General features: G+C 30.8%; 1 protein-coding gene across 1 annotated transcript; it reads right to left on the bottom strand.

Annotated features, from left to right (window-relative positions):
• Positions 1–5,397: 5,397 nt before the first annotated feature.
• Positions 5,398–7,428, bottom strand: LOC123909211 (AAA-ATPase At2g46620-like). Its single transcript, XM_045960003.1, has one exon. The coding sequence runs from the start codon at positions 7,067–7,069 to the stop codon at positions 5,603–5,605; it is 1,467 nt and encodes a 488-aa protein (XP_045815959.1). The 5' UTR covers positions 7,070–7,428; the 3' UTR covers positions 5,398–5,602.
• Between the last annotated feature and the right edge of the window lie 9,405 nt (positions 7,429–16,833).

Here is a 16,833-nt window from a genome sequence, read left to right as displayed (position 1 = left end):
CGAATGATTTTTCAACATTATAATATAAAATACCGCATAACCCCGTGCATCGCACGAGTGTGCAGTGGCGGAACTAGAAAAAATATCGTGGGTGGGCCGAAAAATAGTCAATCTATTTTCAAATTGAATTTTTTGCTCTTCTATTTTCACATGTTACTATTTTGGTACCAACAAACTATATTTTTACTCTAAAAATTGTGATTTTTGGCTATAAAGGTGATTTATTGTCTCCAACATTGAATCTAAAGATGAAATATCAAATTTGAGACCAAAATTCACAATTTTTTTCCATTAAAATTCGCTAATTTTACAGCAAAAAAGTAATAAAAAAATATTTAGATAGGACTAAAATTGCAACAAATGTGAAAATATGGGACTTTAAAAATTTAATATTAATTAAACATATTTTTTATGTCATTTCATATTTATATACGCTAGTTCAACTGCTAATTTTATCTATTATTATAAATTCAATTAATTATGAACTAACATTTACACTAATACTTGAACTAATATGTGTACCGAATTACTTATAATCATCAATAATATACTCTAAATTAATATTTATATTAATATTTGTACATATATATATACCGGGTGACTTAAAATCATTAATAATATATTTAAATTAATACCCTACATATAAAAAAAGTTATTTTTTGGGGGTGGGGGTGGGCCGCGGCCCACCTCAGCCCACCCCTAGGTCCGCTGCTGCGAGTGTGGGACTAGTTTTGTTACCAAAATAAAAGTGTGAAAAGTTAAAAACGAAAATTGAGCAACAATAGTGGGAGTCAAACCCACAACTTTTTGATCCAAAGTCAGACGCATTAATCCACTGCGCTATGTGGTCGCTATTGCAATACTCTTTTAAAATTATGAACAGACATGTTTCACTTCTTGCATTGAATAAAAAAATGAATCAAAATTAATTGGATATTACAACTAAAATGGTTTCAAACTCAATATAAACTCAATTCATGTAGTCATAATCAAACACGTGAAGAAGAGGAAGATTATCAATAAGCTTGACGTGTAAAAATAGAACTAACTAAAAAGTTTTAGATATAATTTAAAAAGTGCACCCTATACACGGATACACAACAAGTGTAAACATAAAAGAAAACTTAAATGACTAAAATTAAAGAAAGTTTTGACACCTAATAACATACTTAAAATTAAAAAAAGTGTAATTAAAATGAGAAACCAGCAGGGATAATACTTGAAATTAAGACATGTTCTTTTGATTGTACTCTTTCACAGGGCAAGGAAATATAATCATATAATGTAGACATATCGGGTCGATGCACATAGCATATACCACACATCTGTGTGATCTTTTAGATTCAGCCCGACATTTGACTCGGGAGAGCTTGTTAATTAGCTAGTTTATATTAAGGGTGATTAGAATCTCAATGACTTAAGTCCTTAGAATCTCAATAAACTTAAGAATTAGAAATCTGAAGAATAAAACCATGCAGGTAATGGTATAACTTTCAATGGACAAAAAGAGATGACAAAAAAACAACTATAAGATGAAAGTAAAGAGCAGATGGGAGCATAAAATCTGAAGCAAACTATTAGGGTTGCAGTAACCAAGTACCGATTCATCAAGTGAATTACAGAAAACACTAACAGAATTACAGCAGCGACAGAAACAAAAGTGTGTAACTTAGCTCAGATAATGAGTCAAAGACCAAGTAAAGATTCAACAACATAATCAAGCAATATAAATTAAAATTGAGAATAATTAAACCATCCTAAACAGTAATATAAATTATAAGCACATATGAGTCATCCCAAAAAACAAAAAAAAATATTACATTTAATTTATCTATTGTTAAAAAAATTAAACTTTTGAAAGAGATATTTCTATATGTATTAACTATGACCGCGAAAAAATTTTAAAACTTCAAATGATATATATGAGTTGAATAAAAAGTATGACCGGAAATTAGGATTATCTTACTCCTCCTAGATAATAAAAGCTTAAATGAACCTCCAATTCTCATATTATTAATTCACAATTTTGATCATTTACTTTTAAGCATCTATTTGATATAAAAAAAAAATCTCAAAAATAGATAGTCGATAAATTGGCTTATAACAAATGATTTTATAATAAGTTGATGGATTAAATTATAGTATTTGATAAAATTATCGGTCGAATTAACTAATAAACATGAAATGACATAATAGTAGTTTGTAATAAAAAGCATCGATTAGGATAATAAAGGCTTGTAACACTCAAACCCAATATTTAAATAAATCTAACTATAGAAAATTCTTTTTCAAATTACGCAGCGGATAATAAAATTAAAATGACTCTAAGTCAGAGATAAAATATAAAATAGTAGTTTAAGTTATTACATTGTTCATTAAAAACTCTGCTAATAAAATTAATTAATAATCACCACTTATACAAAACCATTTTATAAAAGATACACCTTTAATTTAAGAGGAGTGCTAGCAACACACTCTTTAACAAACACACTCTAACACACTCTTTTCTATTGGTTAAAATTTATATGAGTCCTATAAAAGTTATATAGATTCACATTTTTTTATGGGACTCATGTGAATTTCAACCAATAAAAGAGAGTGTGTTGGAGTGTGTTTGTTAAGAGAGTGTGTTGCTAGCATTATTCTTAATTTAAATAGAACAACAACAAATAAAGACTCTATGAACCATTCCCCATGTCACAATCAGAGCGGAGCTTTCACCAACAACTCGACCACACGACAAACATACAACCTGAGAACTTGAACCCCCAACGGTTCAACATATACACAAAACAGAGGGTTAGATAATGCAACCGTAAAGTGACTGAATATAAAGTATACTAGACACTGAATAAATAACAACAATTGCATATATACAACTCATACACACATAAACATGTATCAGTCATATTCAGACAAAATCAAACATGTTCATTTGATAGTTAATTAGCTTATTACAAACAATCATCACTTATCAATAATTAACATAACATCAACTCAACATTATTCGGAAAACATAGACCAAATAATTAATCCTCAACAAGAGCAATAATCACATCATCATCATTTAGATTAACTCTATCGGGTCGATGCATATAGCATATACCACACATCTGTGTGATCTTTTAGATTCAGCCCGACATTTGACTCGGGAGAGCTTGTTAATTAGCTAGTTTATATTAAGGGTGATTAGAATCTCAATGACTTAAGTCCTTAGAATCTCAATAAACATAAGAATTAGAAATCTGAAGAATAAAACCATGCAGTTATAACTTTCAATGGACAAACAGAGATGACAAAAAACAACTATAAGATGAAAGTAAAGAGCAGATGAGAGCATAAAATCTGAAGCAAACTATTAGGGTTGCAGTAACCAAGTACAAATTCATCAAGTGAATTACAGAAAACACTAACAGAATTACAGCAGCGACAGAAACAAAAGTGTGTAACTTAGCTTAGATAATGAGTCAAAGACCAAGTAAAAATTCAATAACATAATCAAGCAATATAAATTAAAATTGAGAATAATTAAACCATCTTAAACCAGTAATAGAAATTATAAGCACAATTGAGCCATCCCAAACTAGTGATTGAAATCAAACACGATACCCACAAGTGGCAATAATTACATTTTAAACACTGAAGCATGAAAACGTAGCCACTATCTATAAACACGCAATTTTCAACCTTTTAACACTAAAAAAGTGAAATTAGTAACCTATTGAGAAATGTGAAAGATGAATATACCTGAAGGTGTAAACAAAATCTGAAAAGTGAATGGCAAAAAATACCCACAATCTGAGGTGCGAAGTCGATCTCAGTGAAGTGTGAACTGAGCTGAAGTGTAAATCCAGTCGCAAGCTGAATACCAGATTGATTTCTCTTTCTCAATTCTCAATGGAAATCGCAAAGCTGAGAGGAGAGGAAATCAGAGAGTGAATTGAATTTAGGGATTTACAGTGGGTGGATTAGGGTTTTAGATATTTTTTTTACCAACAGTAGTGCTATATGGCACACTGTCTATTCGACGAAAATACATTACACGACCGCCGCTGATTACGAGTTTTCTTAAATTAAAATTTAAAGGTGTGTAAGAAAAAAAATTGTTTTTCAGCAATTTTAATTGCTCAAATATTTTCGGTCACAATTTTTTGTCCATACTTTTACATTAACTCTTTGTGCATTTTCATAATTTTAAATGGATTTTTGTATCGTTTATAATATTATAAAAATATCTTTCACAAAAAATTAGAAATTTTTAATATAAAATAAATTATTTTTAAATTTTTAAGTCCAAAAAACAAAAAAAAAATTACATTTAATTTATCTATTGTTAAAAAAATTAAACTTTTGAAAGAGAGATTTCTATATGTACTAACTATGACTGCGAAAAAATTTTAAACCTTCAAATGATATATATGAGTTGAATAAAAAGAATGACCGGAAATCTGAAGGTGTAAACAAAAAAAGAATGAATATACCTGAAGGTGTAAACAAAATCTGAAAAGTGAAAGGCAAAAAATACCCACAATCTGAGGTGCGAAGTCGATCTCAGTGAAGTGTGAACTGAGCTGAAGTGTAAATCCAGTCGCAAGCTGAATACCAGATTGATTTCTCTTTCTCAATTCTCAATGGAAATCGTAAAGCTGAGAGGAGAGGAAATCAGAGGGTGAATTGAATTTAGGGATTTACAGTGGGTGGATTAGGGTTTTAGATATTTTTTTACCAACAGTAGTGCTATATGGCACACTGTCTATTCGACGAAAATACATTACACGACCGCCGCTGGTTACGAGTTTTCTTAAATTAAAAATTAAAGTTGTGTAAGAAAAAAAAATTGTTTTTCAGCAATTTTAACTGCTCAAATATTTTCGGTCACAATTTATCAAAGTAAGAAAAAATATTATCTTCTAAATATTAATACAACTTATCAAAGTATACTAGCAGAACCACCGTTGAGAGTTTGAATACTCTCATTCCATCTATTCAAGAAAGACCCTCTTAACACAAAGTCATTGATTTGTGTTTAATTAACCATGGTAAAATTGAACTGATATTTGTGCTCTTAAAATCTAACTATAAGTATTTTTTTTGATAGTTAGACGAAATGAAAAAGTCATTATAAACTTATACACATAAGTGAGGAAGTCGGTATTTGAATTTCAATTATGTGTCCGAAATCTGATTATGACATCTGACCCAACAATTTCGATATTTTTAGCAATTAAGTTAAGTTAGAACTTGTTAACAATCTAAATGCAAGTCTTACTACTTAATTATATCAAAACGAATGTTGACTCAAATGAAACTAATGAAATAGAGTTTTGACCCTAAAATGGAATTCAAAGAATAACACGAGTTGTTGTTGAATATGGATAGTTATCAAAACTCAAAAAATCAAACAAACAATATGAATTCTAGTTCAATCTACCTAACAACAACCTACTCATTATTTTTTCTGTGTAGTACTACATACAACAATGTAATCGTAAATTATCAACAAAAAAAAAATTCTGCAATAATTGTCAGTAGCAGCTAGCAAATAACTGGAAACAACTTTACATTTTTCTTTTAAAAAATAAAATATTCCAATCAGATCCATTTACCCGACCCGACTTTCAATTCGTGGAGCTTCAATCGGACCCGAATGAACCGACTCATCTTTCTCCTTCCTCCTACTTCCCAACCGCAAAAGCCCATACAGTTTCCGAAATTCCCTCACCGTATGAACACTCTCTCTACATATCACAGCATTCGCATCATTAACCTCTTCGGAGCCCCGACCCGATCCACTATGACTCAATCTCTGACCCTGACCATTAGATTGAACCTGCATAGCGGTTATAACGGTTTTCAAAGCCCGGCTCGGTGAATTCCGGTTCGATATCATAATTTCACCAACCTCAGCCGGACTGAGCCGTGCACCGGTCTGAAAAACCTCTTCAACCTGTGGAAAAAGCTTGTGTTCCTTTAACCCTAGATAACTATTCGCAAGAATCTTAAAAGTGGAGAAATCACATAAGGGAAAGTGTATGTGAACATCAACTCTTCCAGGTCTTAACACCGCTTGATCAACTTCATCTTTAGTACCATTCATCGTGAAAACCATCACGCGTTCTTCACCACAACAAGACATGATTCCATCCATGAAATTCAACACACTTGATAAGTTTACAGCCGTTGATTTTCCTGCTAATAAACGATCGAGATCTTCGATTAAGATCATTGACTTTGGCGTCGTTTGCATCAATAATGTTTTCCAATCTGAACCGTCCGTTATTTTCGAAACGTCGATATCGTACACGTCATAGCAAAGAAACTTCGCCATCGCTGCTACAAAGCTTGATTTTCCGGTACCGGAAGCACCGTAGAGAAGGTAACTTCTCTTCCAAACACGACCTAATCGGTTATAGTATTGCTTTGATTTCAGAAACTGATCCAGATCTGTTTTCACCTTGTTTTTCAGTTCTACATCCATCGCAACCGTTTCAAAGCTCGCCGGATGAGTAAACGGAACCGATCGCCATCTATACGTCTCGCCGGAGCCAGAATTCATGAACAATTTTATATCCTTCTTCCTCCGCTGTTCAATTTCATCCGCTACTGATAAAATGTGCTGAAAATACTGTTGGAAAACCCTACGCTTATCTTTCTTCTTCATTCTAAGCACTAGCGCTGAAGCAGAGTCGCCAGCGACAGTATTATTCTTCCAAGAAAGCTTAGCACCTAAGAAAGCATCATGAACGATTTGATTAGCATCAAGATGAATGAAAATATCAGAAGGATTCGGACCGGAAAATAGGTTTGTGAAATCAGAGTCTTGAACGGAAGGAAGTGAATCGAGGTAGGTTAGAATTTTCCGGTAAAGTTGATTTTCTCGGAAATTATGATCATAGAGAGGAATTTTGAACGATTGATGAAGATGGAAGAGATTTTCAAACGAAAGCCACCAATGTTTTAAGATGTGTAGTGCAGAAGTTTTACGAAAGAAACGAAGGATTAAGAAAGAGAAAAGAAAGATGAAGAAAATTGAAGAGATAGTCATTGAGGTAACCCAAATCCAAATCATAATTTAGTTTGAGAGAATGAATGAATGAATTAATATAAAGAATTTATTTAGGGTTAGATTGAAGAATAAAATTGTTCGTGCATGCGTTTGGATTTGGGAATGTAAAAATGAATGTTGTTGATGACAAATGTGATGCACTTTGTATATATCGGTATAGTATACACTTTGAACAGGTCATCGATTGCATAAGGTCAGTGCCGGCAAATTTAATATTATTGATTAATTAAATTTAATAGTACATGTGTTCTTCTTTGTTGTGTTTGATTTGATTTGATTTTCAATATTTTTGACTCTTCGGAAACCTACGGCCTCCTACGATGTATTTTCCATTATTGTTAAAAAAATAAATAATAAGGATGACGAATATTCTATTTTTTGTTGGGTTTTTATTTTATTTTTTAAATTGTTTTATTGAATGATGTTGAGTTCTTATGTAGGTTCCTTACATTAAATTATTTCATATAGTGGGAAGTTTGTTAAAATAAAAGATACTCTCCTTTAGGTAAGTTGTCTTAAATCAACCATACTTAATGCATTTTTTTAGTAATATTTAGCATTATGCCAACAATCTATATCATGGGTTTGCTTAATGATTTATGGATGTTAAAGTTGAGTATAGAAAAGTATTCGTTGGAAGAGGTTATTTTTTTAAATGAATTTCAGTTACTATAAGAGGGATTAATCTTTATGGGTGTGTTTGATTCGTAAAATAAAAAAATTTGGACAAAACAGTACAAGATAAAACTGTACCGAGGAGATATAGGACGATAATATTTTTATATTCGAAAATAAAATGAGTATTTTTCGTATTTTTTATAGTTGTACTGTGGACAAAAAATTGTCCCGTGGTTCAGCGAGGGACAAAAAAATCTTGTTTTTGTCAGGTCCCTTACTACCTAATTTGTCCAGACTCATAATCAATTTCAAATCAAACAGGGTACAACAAAAATTGTCATGTTCAGTTCCCTATTTCTTTTAGTTACACTTCTTATTACATTTACCACTAAGCCATATGAATTAATTTGTTATATTTTTGGAACCAACATATAATCAATATGAGTTAAATGACCAATTGTAACCACAAAACTCCACTTTATTTGTTACTTCTTCCACGATTTTTTTCTTTTTATCTAAAAATCCAATTTTTTGCATGTAACCCAATTTCAAATACCTCACTTTTACAAATTCAATTTTTTAGTAAATAAAAATCAATTATTAACTGGGTATCGATATATCCTATACATATTTATTAACTGGGCATCGACCATCTGCCACGATTTTGTTAATATAGGTAGATTACACTTTGTTTTTCTTTTTACCTACAAATCCAATTTTTTGTATGTAACCCAAATTAAATTACATCACTTTATTTTTATTTATTTTTTAATCTAAATTACCTCTTCTCCCACATTTTTTTTTTCTTTTTATCTACAAATCCATTTTTTTAATTACCTAAAAAAATAAAATATTAATGCTATATTTGTCTACACATTTTTTTTAATCTTACTTAAAACAAAATAGTTGTCCTTTTATTTTATGTTTTCGTTTTTTTATTTTCTGAAAAGTTTTATATGGAAAATTTTCATCAATAAGCCAGCAATACTAATTACCTAAAAAAAATATTAATGTTATATTTGTCCGTTTATTTTATATTTGTCTACACATATTTTTATGAATTTTTTTTATATATTTTTTTAACAAAATTTATATTATACTAATATGGATATCTGAGGTATTTTTGTGATGGTTTTACCATTATTCTTTTTCTATTTATTTTTTACCAAATATTATATCCTTTGTGATTTTTTGTTTTATCTTTTGAATTACTTTCCAATAAATTATTATTTCATGTTATCAAGTGAGGAGCGGCAATGCCGCGACTCCCGTGCAGACTCACAGGTGTTGAGCTAGTTTAATGAATAAAAATAATAGATGGAGTAATTATGTAACAATATCAACGACAATTAGTTGTTTTATTATTACATCTATATCTTAGCTAGTACTTATGCTGAAATGTGCTATAAAATAACTTCTTGTGGGGATATCAAAGAATCAAAGGACATCTTTTCTCAACATAATAAATTTATGGTTTACTATTTAGGTTTTTTATTCCTTTTAATTTTTTCTATTATTATAAGTTTCATTATCACTCCATATAATCAAGAGGTACAATAAAGAACAATATACTCAATTCATTTTATACATCCCTTATATAATATACCCTGGTGCAATGAAGAACATAGCCCATTAGCAATAACATAAGGGTTATGCTAAACAGTGCCCCTGGGGCACTAGTTAAACATACTAAAAAAAGAAACAAATGATAAAGTTAATGATGAGAGAGAATAACTTTTCACATCATTAAAACATTGAATGCACAATTTACGAGATAAAACTTCTATATTTATATCCTTAACTAGTGCCCCGGGGGCACTGTTTAGCATTTTCCATAACATAAAAGGTTTAAAGTGAAGCCTAAAATAATCATAAGAGGTCAATCTAAAATTTAATCTTTAACACACATTAAATATTATTTTTTTTATATAAAACATTAGCGTGCACATGCATCACATGATAACTATGACATCCCAACTATGTTGGCACCCTATAATCACCACCTATCATTTGCAGCACCCTAATAAATTTATTAAAAAGAAAGAAAAAAGAGACAAACTTGGGGGGACTAGACCAAAACCCAAGGAAACAAAAATACAAGGAACCTGCCACTACCTCATTAAAAACCTTTCCTAGAAAACCCCAAGGGATAAAACCAAGGATAAGGGAAAAAGAGTGCAATGGATTAAAAAAGACGGAAGACCCATTAAATTACTAATATAATATCCTTGAACACTAGGTGGAACATTATCCCACCAATAAAAACCATCAACATTGATGCCTAAAGCAGTCATTTTATCTGCATAACAGTTCCCTTCTCAATAAATGTGAGTCACTCGCATGATTTTAGTCAACTCCAAGCAATTGAACCATCTATTACGGAGCTTCCAAGGGACAATGAAGGATGACTTAAAAGCTAAATTAACCAATTGTGAATCGGATTCAAGGCAAAGATAATTCCACCCTTTTGAATGAGCGATCTCAATAGCATTCATAACACCTATAAGCTTAGCATGGAGGGCGTAAGAATTTCGAATATTAATAGAAAAACCTCCAAGAAAAGTAGCAGTATAGTCTCTAAAAAGACCCCCACAAGAAGCAATACCGGGGTTACCCAGCGCTGAACCATCTGTGTTGCATTTAACCCAATTATAAAGCGGAGGATGCCACCATACTTCTTTGATGACAGATGCATTGGGATGATGAACATTGACATTAAAAACTTTCAAAATGACGAATTCCTGCATAGAAATGAAAGAAGCTTTTTTAGATAAATTGCCAGATAGATAAAGAAACATTGGAGATAATTGTGTTGACTGCAAATCTCCAATGGATAGATTTTCCCTCAAACCTGTGTTGATTCCTGCACCACCATATAATATTAAAAATATTAATAACTGCAGCAATAACAACAATTTTACATTGAGAGTTCCAATTTTTGTTACAAATATCAAAAATAGAACTAACAGTACTCGTGTCAATTTGCAAAGAAATAACAGAGGCAAACCAATGCCAAATAGCCTTAGAAAAAGAACAATCACAAAAAATATAATGTATGGTTTCAGCATCCTTCCCACAAAGATCGCATTTTGAGACAATATAACAGCCTCTATGACAGAGAAGATCATCCGTAGGTAATCTATTATGCATAATTCTCCACATCAAACAAGATTTAGAAGGAGGAATATCCTCACACCAAATAATTTTAGCCCAAGGAATATGTTGTCCTATAGGCCTGTGAAACAAGTAAGCATCTTTAAAAGAAAGGACCCCACTAACAGAATGAATCCATCTCAACTCATCATTAGCTTTAGTAATGAGAATAGTGACAGAATTGCACCAAATTTGGATAGATCGAAGTAATAGAATGAGGAATAAGCCAATGGTCATTAACAATAAAGTGAGCCGCCTTAGCCTGTAAAAGAGCATGAGAATGTCGAGGAATATTCAAAAGGTCCACCAAAGGGTCACCCACCCATGAATCTGTCCAGAAATTAATCTGATCACCCTTACCAAGTTGCCAACAAGTATTATTAGTAACATTAGATATATGATGCTTGATACCACATTAAATAACGCACATTAAATATAATTGTTTCTAATATTAAATAGTTTCAAACTTTTTTTTCTTTTGACAAAATAGTATCAAACTTTTGGCATGTACACTCTAAGGTTGTTAATAATATAATGGCTTATATAGTATGTGAGTGAGTGGGTGTCACAAAACATAATAATATTATTTTTTTTTATAAAAAAAATAACCTAAGCTCAAACATAAAAAAATACCCTTATTGATTTTTTTAAAAAAGCTAAAATGAGATATATATTAATAAAACAGTCTCCCCAGTACAAGGAGTACCGGGATCGACTACAAATGTTTACAAAGAATCAAGAAAAAACCATAAACAAATCATACAAGGCCGAAATAAAGTAACAGATTAGACCACCAGCTATGGTAGTTAGAGACTAAAGTCACGCTCGTCATCTTCAACCACCTATATGAAAACAACTTGATTTTATCCAACAATTGGTGAGGAGTACATGTTGAGTCGCTGAATAGTCTATGATTTCTCTCCGTCCAAATAACTCAAACACAGGCAAGGCAAATAAGCTGCAAAAAAGATCGTCGTGCTCGAAAACCACCTGCCGAAGAAGTAGACTGGACAAAATGGTCACACAAAGAAATGTAGTCCCTTATTGACTTTTTAAGATGATATTTGCATTGTTTTTTAAATACAACTCAATTTATAGCTATATATATATATATATATATATGCAACAAACTGAGTACGAATTCTAAATTTTTCACTTTTTTATATTTAAAGTGCGAGTTTAACCATTAGTTTTTTTTTTATAAAAAAAAAAACAGATTAATTGGAGTTATTTAATTCACTAAAGATCCACATATAAATTAATTCATTTTTTTCATACTAACTTAATTCATTTTAAATACAAATGTTATTATTATTTTTTTGGTAGAAATATTATTATCATTTTGTTTATGAGTTATGACAAAGTCAAGAAGATAACAAACTTGCATTAATAGAAGGAAGTCTTCTGTTCCTTTCGCGATGATGAAGTGATACTTATAACTTATAAGCTTATGAGTGCTTAATTAATTTTTATTATACTCAAAAAGGAGGTTAAGCCAATCCATATGATCAACTTCTCCAAAACATGTAGATATTTTCTATCACTAATTAATCTCCATTAATAAATATATTACTATTAAATTTTAACAATTGCCCGCATGTTATTATTTGATTGGAGAAGATAATTAAAAGAACAACTTAATCCAAATATCGTTCATTCGTTTTGTAGAAAAGTTGCTAGTCAATGATTGATTTGCCATCAATTATTGAAACAAAAAAAAAATTATGATTTTATAATATCATTAATATTCATCAACTCGTTTTGTAAATAAAAAATAAAAAATTCATCAACTCGTGCATGACAAAAAACCATAATTCCAATTCCTTATTCAACAAAAACATCAAGAATTAAATATAGTCCTACATTTACACACACGGTGTATCCATCCAATGACAAATGGAAAATTCTTATTAAAGAGTAAAAGAACACGGAGTCAAATACTACTTGAGAGAAAAATATCATTCTCATTTGATTTTGAAGGTTGTCTAGTAGCTCTCTAATTTTGAACTCTTTATAAATTATTTCAAGTTCAAATATCAACTGTCTGCGCCTATGATGACTTGGGGAAGAAAAAAAAACACGATGACATAGTCAATGACATTGATATTTTATTATAGTCAATGTTAAATAATATTACGGCAAGAATAAAATGAAAATAAGGGTACGTAGTAGAGATCAGACGTTTAAATGGGTGCAAGCAAACATAATTAAAGATAGACTTTTTTAAAAATCAAGAAGCATAAAGATAAAGATAGACCAAAATTAAGTATGAAAGTGTTCCCAAGAAAATAGGGTAAGAACACCAATGATGGAGATATAAATATAAATATCACTTGAAAACAATTTAATCAAAGTAAAAAAAAATGAAACTCTTATTATTACATCTTTTTAAGTCATCTCTCAATCCAATGTGAAACTCTTAACACATCACTTCATGCTCAATACTATTGAGTTTGGTATGTCAAGTGTGGATACAAATTATGGGTGGTCCAATAGTCAACAAAAATCTAATCACAGGTTGACCAATGGATCTTGAGAGACTCTCGTAGTTTTAGGTTGAGTCTAACTCAATTTTACAAAATCAACTTATATAAGTTATAAATTATTTCTCCTTATAAAGTCATCACTTATTCAATGTAAAACTCTTAACAATTGATCCAATTGAAAAATAAATTGAGGAAGCATAATTAATTCAGAACAATCGTAAGATGACATATTTATATACTTCATCCGTCCCAAAATATAAATAAAAATGAGTCAAAGAAACTTGATGTATTTGGTTAAAGATTTGGACTAAATACATTCACTTTTGTTGACTAACTTTTACTTATATTTAGGGACGAATGAAGTATATAATAACACTAATAAAAGAGGAGGGGTCCGTTGACTACAAGAGTAACTCAAAAGAGTTACTCCAAATCCTTACCTTCCATTTCATTTTAATCTAATAGTTTCTAATTAGTTATAATTTATTTCACATGATCACTTTTTTTCTTCATATCTCACATGATCATTATTTCCGTTTCTTATTCTCTTGTCGTCACCAAGAAGAAATTAGGGTTCTCTTAAAACAAATCCCTCAAATTATTGTTTACATTGCCAGATACACTTATCACAGAGCACCTCACCTCTTCATGAATCGATGTTAGTGAGTATAACAAACAGGGTTAAATTTGTTTTTGGTTTCTATAGTTTTCCAGAATTTTCATTTTAGTCTCTGGAGATTTTTTTCACACTTTTTAGTCCCTGAAGTTTTTTCCGTCGATGTTTTTAGTTCTGCTTTTCATTCAACTCGTGCATACTTCCACATTTTTGAATTTTTTATTTATTTATATTTATAATATTATAAGAACATCTCCGGTAAATTTGAAACTTACATTAAGAAAGATGAACCACTCTACAACAATGAATTGGGCGAGCACATATTTTTGAAAGGAGATAGAGGCAGAACACCAATTGCTACCAGAGATTTTACGGCAAGGGAATGAGAAGGAAATAATGATCATATGAGACAAAGGAAAATAGTGATCATATAAGATAAATTTATAATTAATCATGACTATTAGATTAAAATGAAATAGAAGGCGAAAATTTAAAATAATTCTTTTGAAGCCAACAGATTCCTCTCTTAAAAAAAATTACGTCATTACACTAAAATATTAAATTAAATGTTAGTTTTTGATGGAGTAATTTGATCAAAAGACTATTTTTTTTCATTGGTCATGAAGCATGATGTGATCACTATACATTTTTCTATATTGCACTAAATAAACTCGCTTACCTTTCGCGGCAACGGGTTGACACTTTGACAAATGAAAACCGCTGCAACTACCCAAACTGGATTTATTAATTATTCATTTTTTTCCTATTTTACGATAAGAGAAAATGGCAACTATTATTATAAAAAAATAGCAACTACTAAAACTAGATTTATTAATTTGGAGAGCATGTAGTTCATTGTATGGAGCTTTCAGACTTTTAATATAGGCATGACTTTGTTAGAGATGTTCTTTGTGACATTTTTAAGCGCACAGATGTATCTGTGAAGAAAGTGGTATCTGTGAACTTTTTGACTGACCCATAAGAGGGGAAATTAGACCCACAGATGTTCTAGTGTATGGTTGGACAGGAGGAAAACATGCTTGTGTGGACTTAGCTGGGGTTTTTCCACTTGTGGGATTGAGGTCAGTGAATTTATTTGTGGGACAAGCGGCTCTTAAAGCTGCTTTAAGCAAAGTGGCCAAACATAAGAAAACGTGTTATGACAATCAACATGCTTTTATACTATTCGCGTTTGACACTTTTGGCTTCCTAGCACCAGATGCTGCTGATCTTTTAAAATGAGCTCAAAAGATCATGCATAATAATATTGTCCCCCTTAGGTCTATGAATCTAGTTTTCAAAAGAATTGGTTTTGTCATTTAAAAAGGATTAGCAGCGCCCGTTTGCCTTTCACTCATGTTTTATGATTTATCATAAGAAGAAGTTACATAAGAATAAAAGAGTCGTTCTCACGAGCTTAGCTCAGTTGGTAAGAGACACCGCATTTTATATACAGGGGAGGCTACCTGACAAAAAAAGTCATTAAAAGTTAAAAGGAATGATTTATTAAGCATAGTGAAAGAAAAATAATAATTATCTATGAAACCACAAAATATAGATACTTTTTACTTATGTTTGAGAATGACTAGAGGAATAAGTAATGGTTCGTAGAACTCAATAGTGATATTTAAATAAAGGGTCATGCTAAACAGTGTCCCCGGGGCACTTGTTAAGCATACCTAAAAAGGAAATAAAAAATAAAATTTATATTAAAAAGACAACTTTTTGTACTTTTGAGGCATTGAATGCACGTATTTCGAGACAGAATTTTTATTTTAACATGCTTAACCAATGCCCGGGGCACTGTTTAGCATTTTCCTTAAATAAATTGTATTTTTCTCTTACTTGAAAAACCATTTTCTTATATTAAAAATGCATAGAAGGATAAAGCCAGTAATGTTAGCCTTAGTTTGCTTTCATGAAATTATTATCACTAGTTTACACTAAAAAACATATAAAAGGGTCAACATCTTCCTAAGATATTTTATTTTCTAAATAAATAAAAATTTATGACGTAATTTATTAATGGATATTCTAGTGGAACACAATCATTTCCTAATTGGGCCATATGATATACGAGGAGAAGGAGGAGTATGTCATTAACAAAAGTGACAATTTCCATGTTAAGATCAATAATAGCTTAAGTTAGGATAGAGTCACTATCATAAGCTTTGTAACCTGAAAAATTAACACATAGGATAAAACAATTGTAGCCATAAGAAGATCAAAAAATCCTCATTCACTAGATTTCAGTGTTGGTTAAAGAATGCAGTTTTATCACGCCACATTCAGTACCATATTATTTTTCATTTGTGTTCAAATAATTCAAGATTTTCGACGACGGTGGCGATATTTCCAGACTGAATAAGCCAATTCTAATTCATTAACCTTAAAATTGTCCAAAGAAATATGTTACATCTTGACAATGCTCTATCATTCATGCAATACAAATGCATCATTTTGTTAAAGAAAAATACTAAGTGTACATTTTTTACTCCAACGTTAAAAGTGGTCAAATAATGATGAACAAACTTAGGAATATATGCTTCCTAAGTGGTGGTCCTGCTGCATTTACTGTAGAAATATGCTTTGAAGGTGGAAAGTTTCAAATTTGTGGTCCTTAATCATAATGTATAAATGTGGTTGGGAAGAGGTAGCAACTTTCAAATGTTGAAGTTAATCATCACATATGCTTGTGGACCAGAAAGACAACAAACACACATGTATGAATTACTAACCCACGTTGTATAAAGTATAACCATGTTGAACCAACTCCAAAGCAAGTTACTTGCCTCAAGGTTTCAATCATTGATGGATGTTGACAAATTAATAACTTCATAGTCTTGGTGATTATTAGTAACTTAATCTGTTAAAGGTGTACTACTATAATATAG

Source organism: Trifolium pratense, linkage group LG2 (genome assembly GCF_020283565.1).
Source record: "Trifolium pratense cultivar HEN17-A07 linkage group LG2, ARS_RC_1.1, whole genome shotgun sequence".
Classification (NCBI taxonomy): Eukaryota; Viridiplantae; Streptophyta; class Magnoliopsida; order Fabales; family Fabaceae; genus Trifolium; species Trifolium pratense.
This window is presented reverse-complemented; position numbering and strand designations above follow the sequence as displayed.

What these genes read in the sequence shown, in the direction of transcription:
- LOC123909211 (XM_045960003.1), bottom strand. Translation starts at nt 7,069, where the DNA reads ATGATTTGGATTTGGGTTACCTCAATGACTATCTCTTCAATTTTCTTC.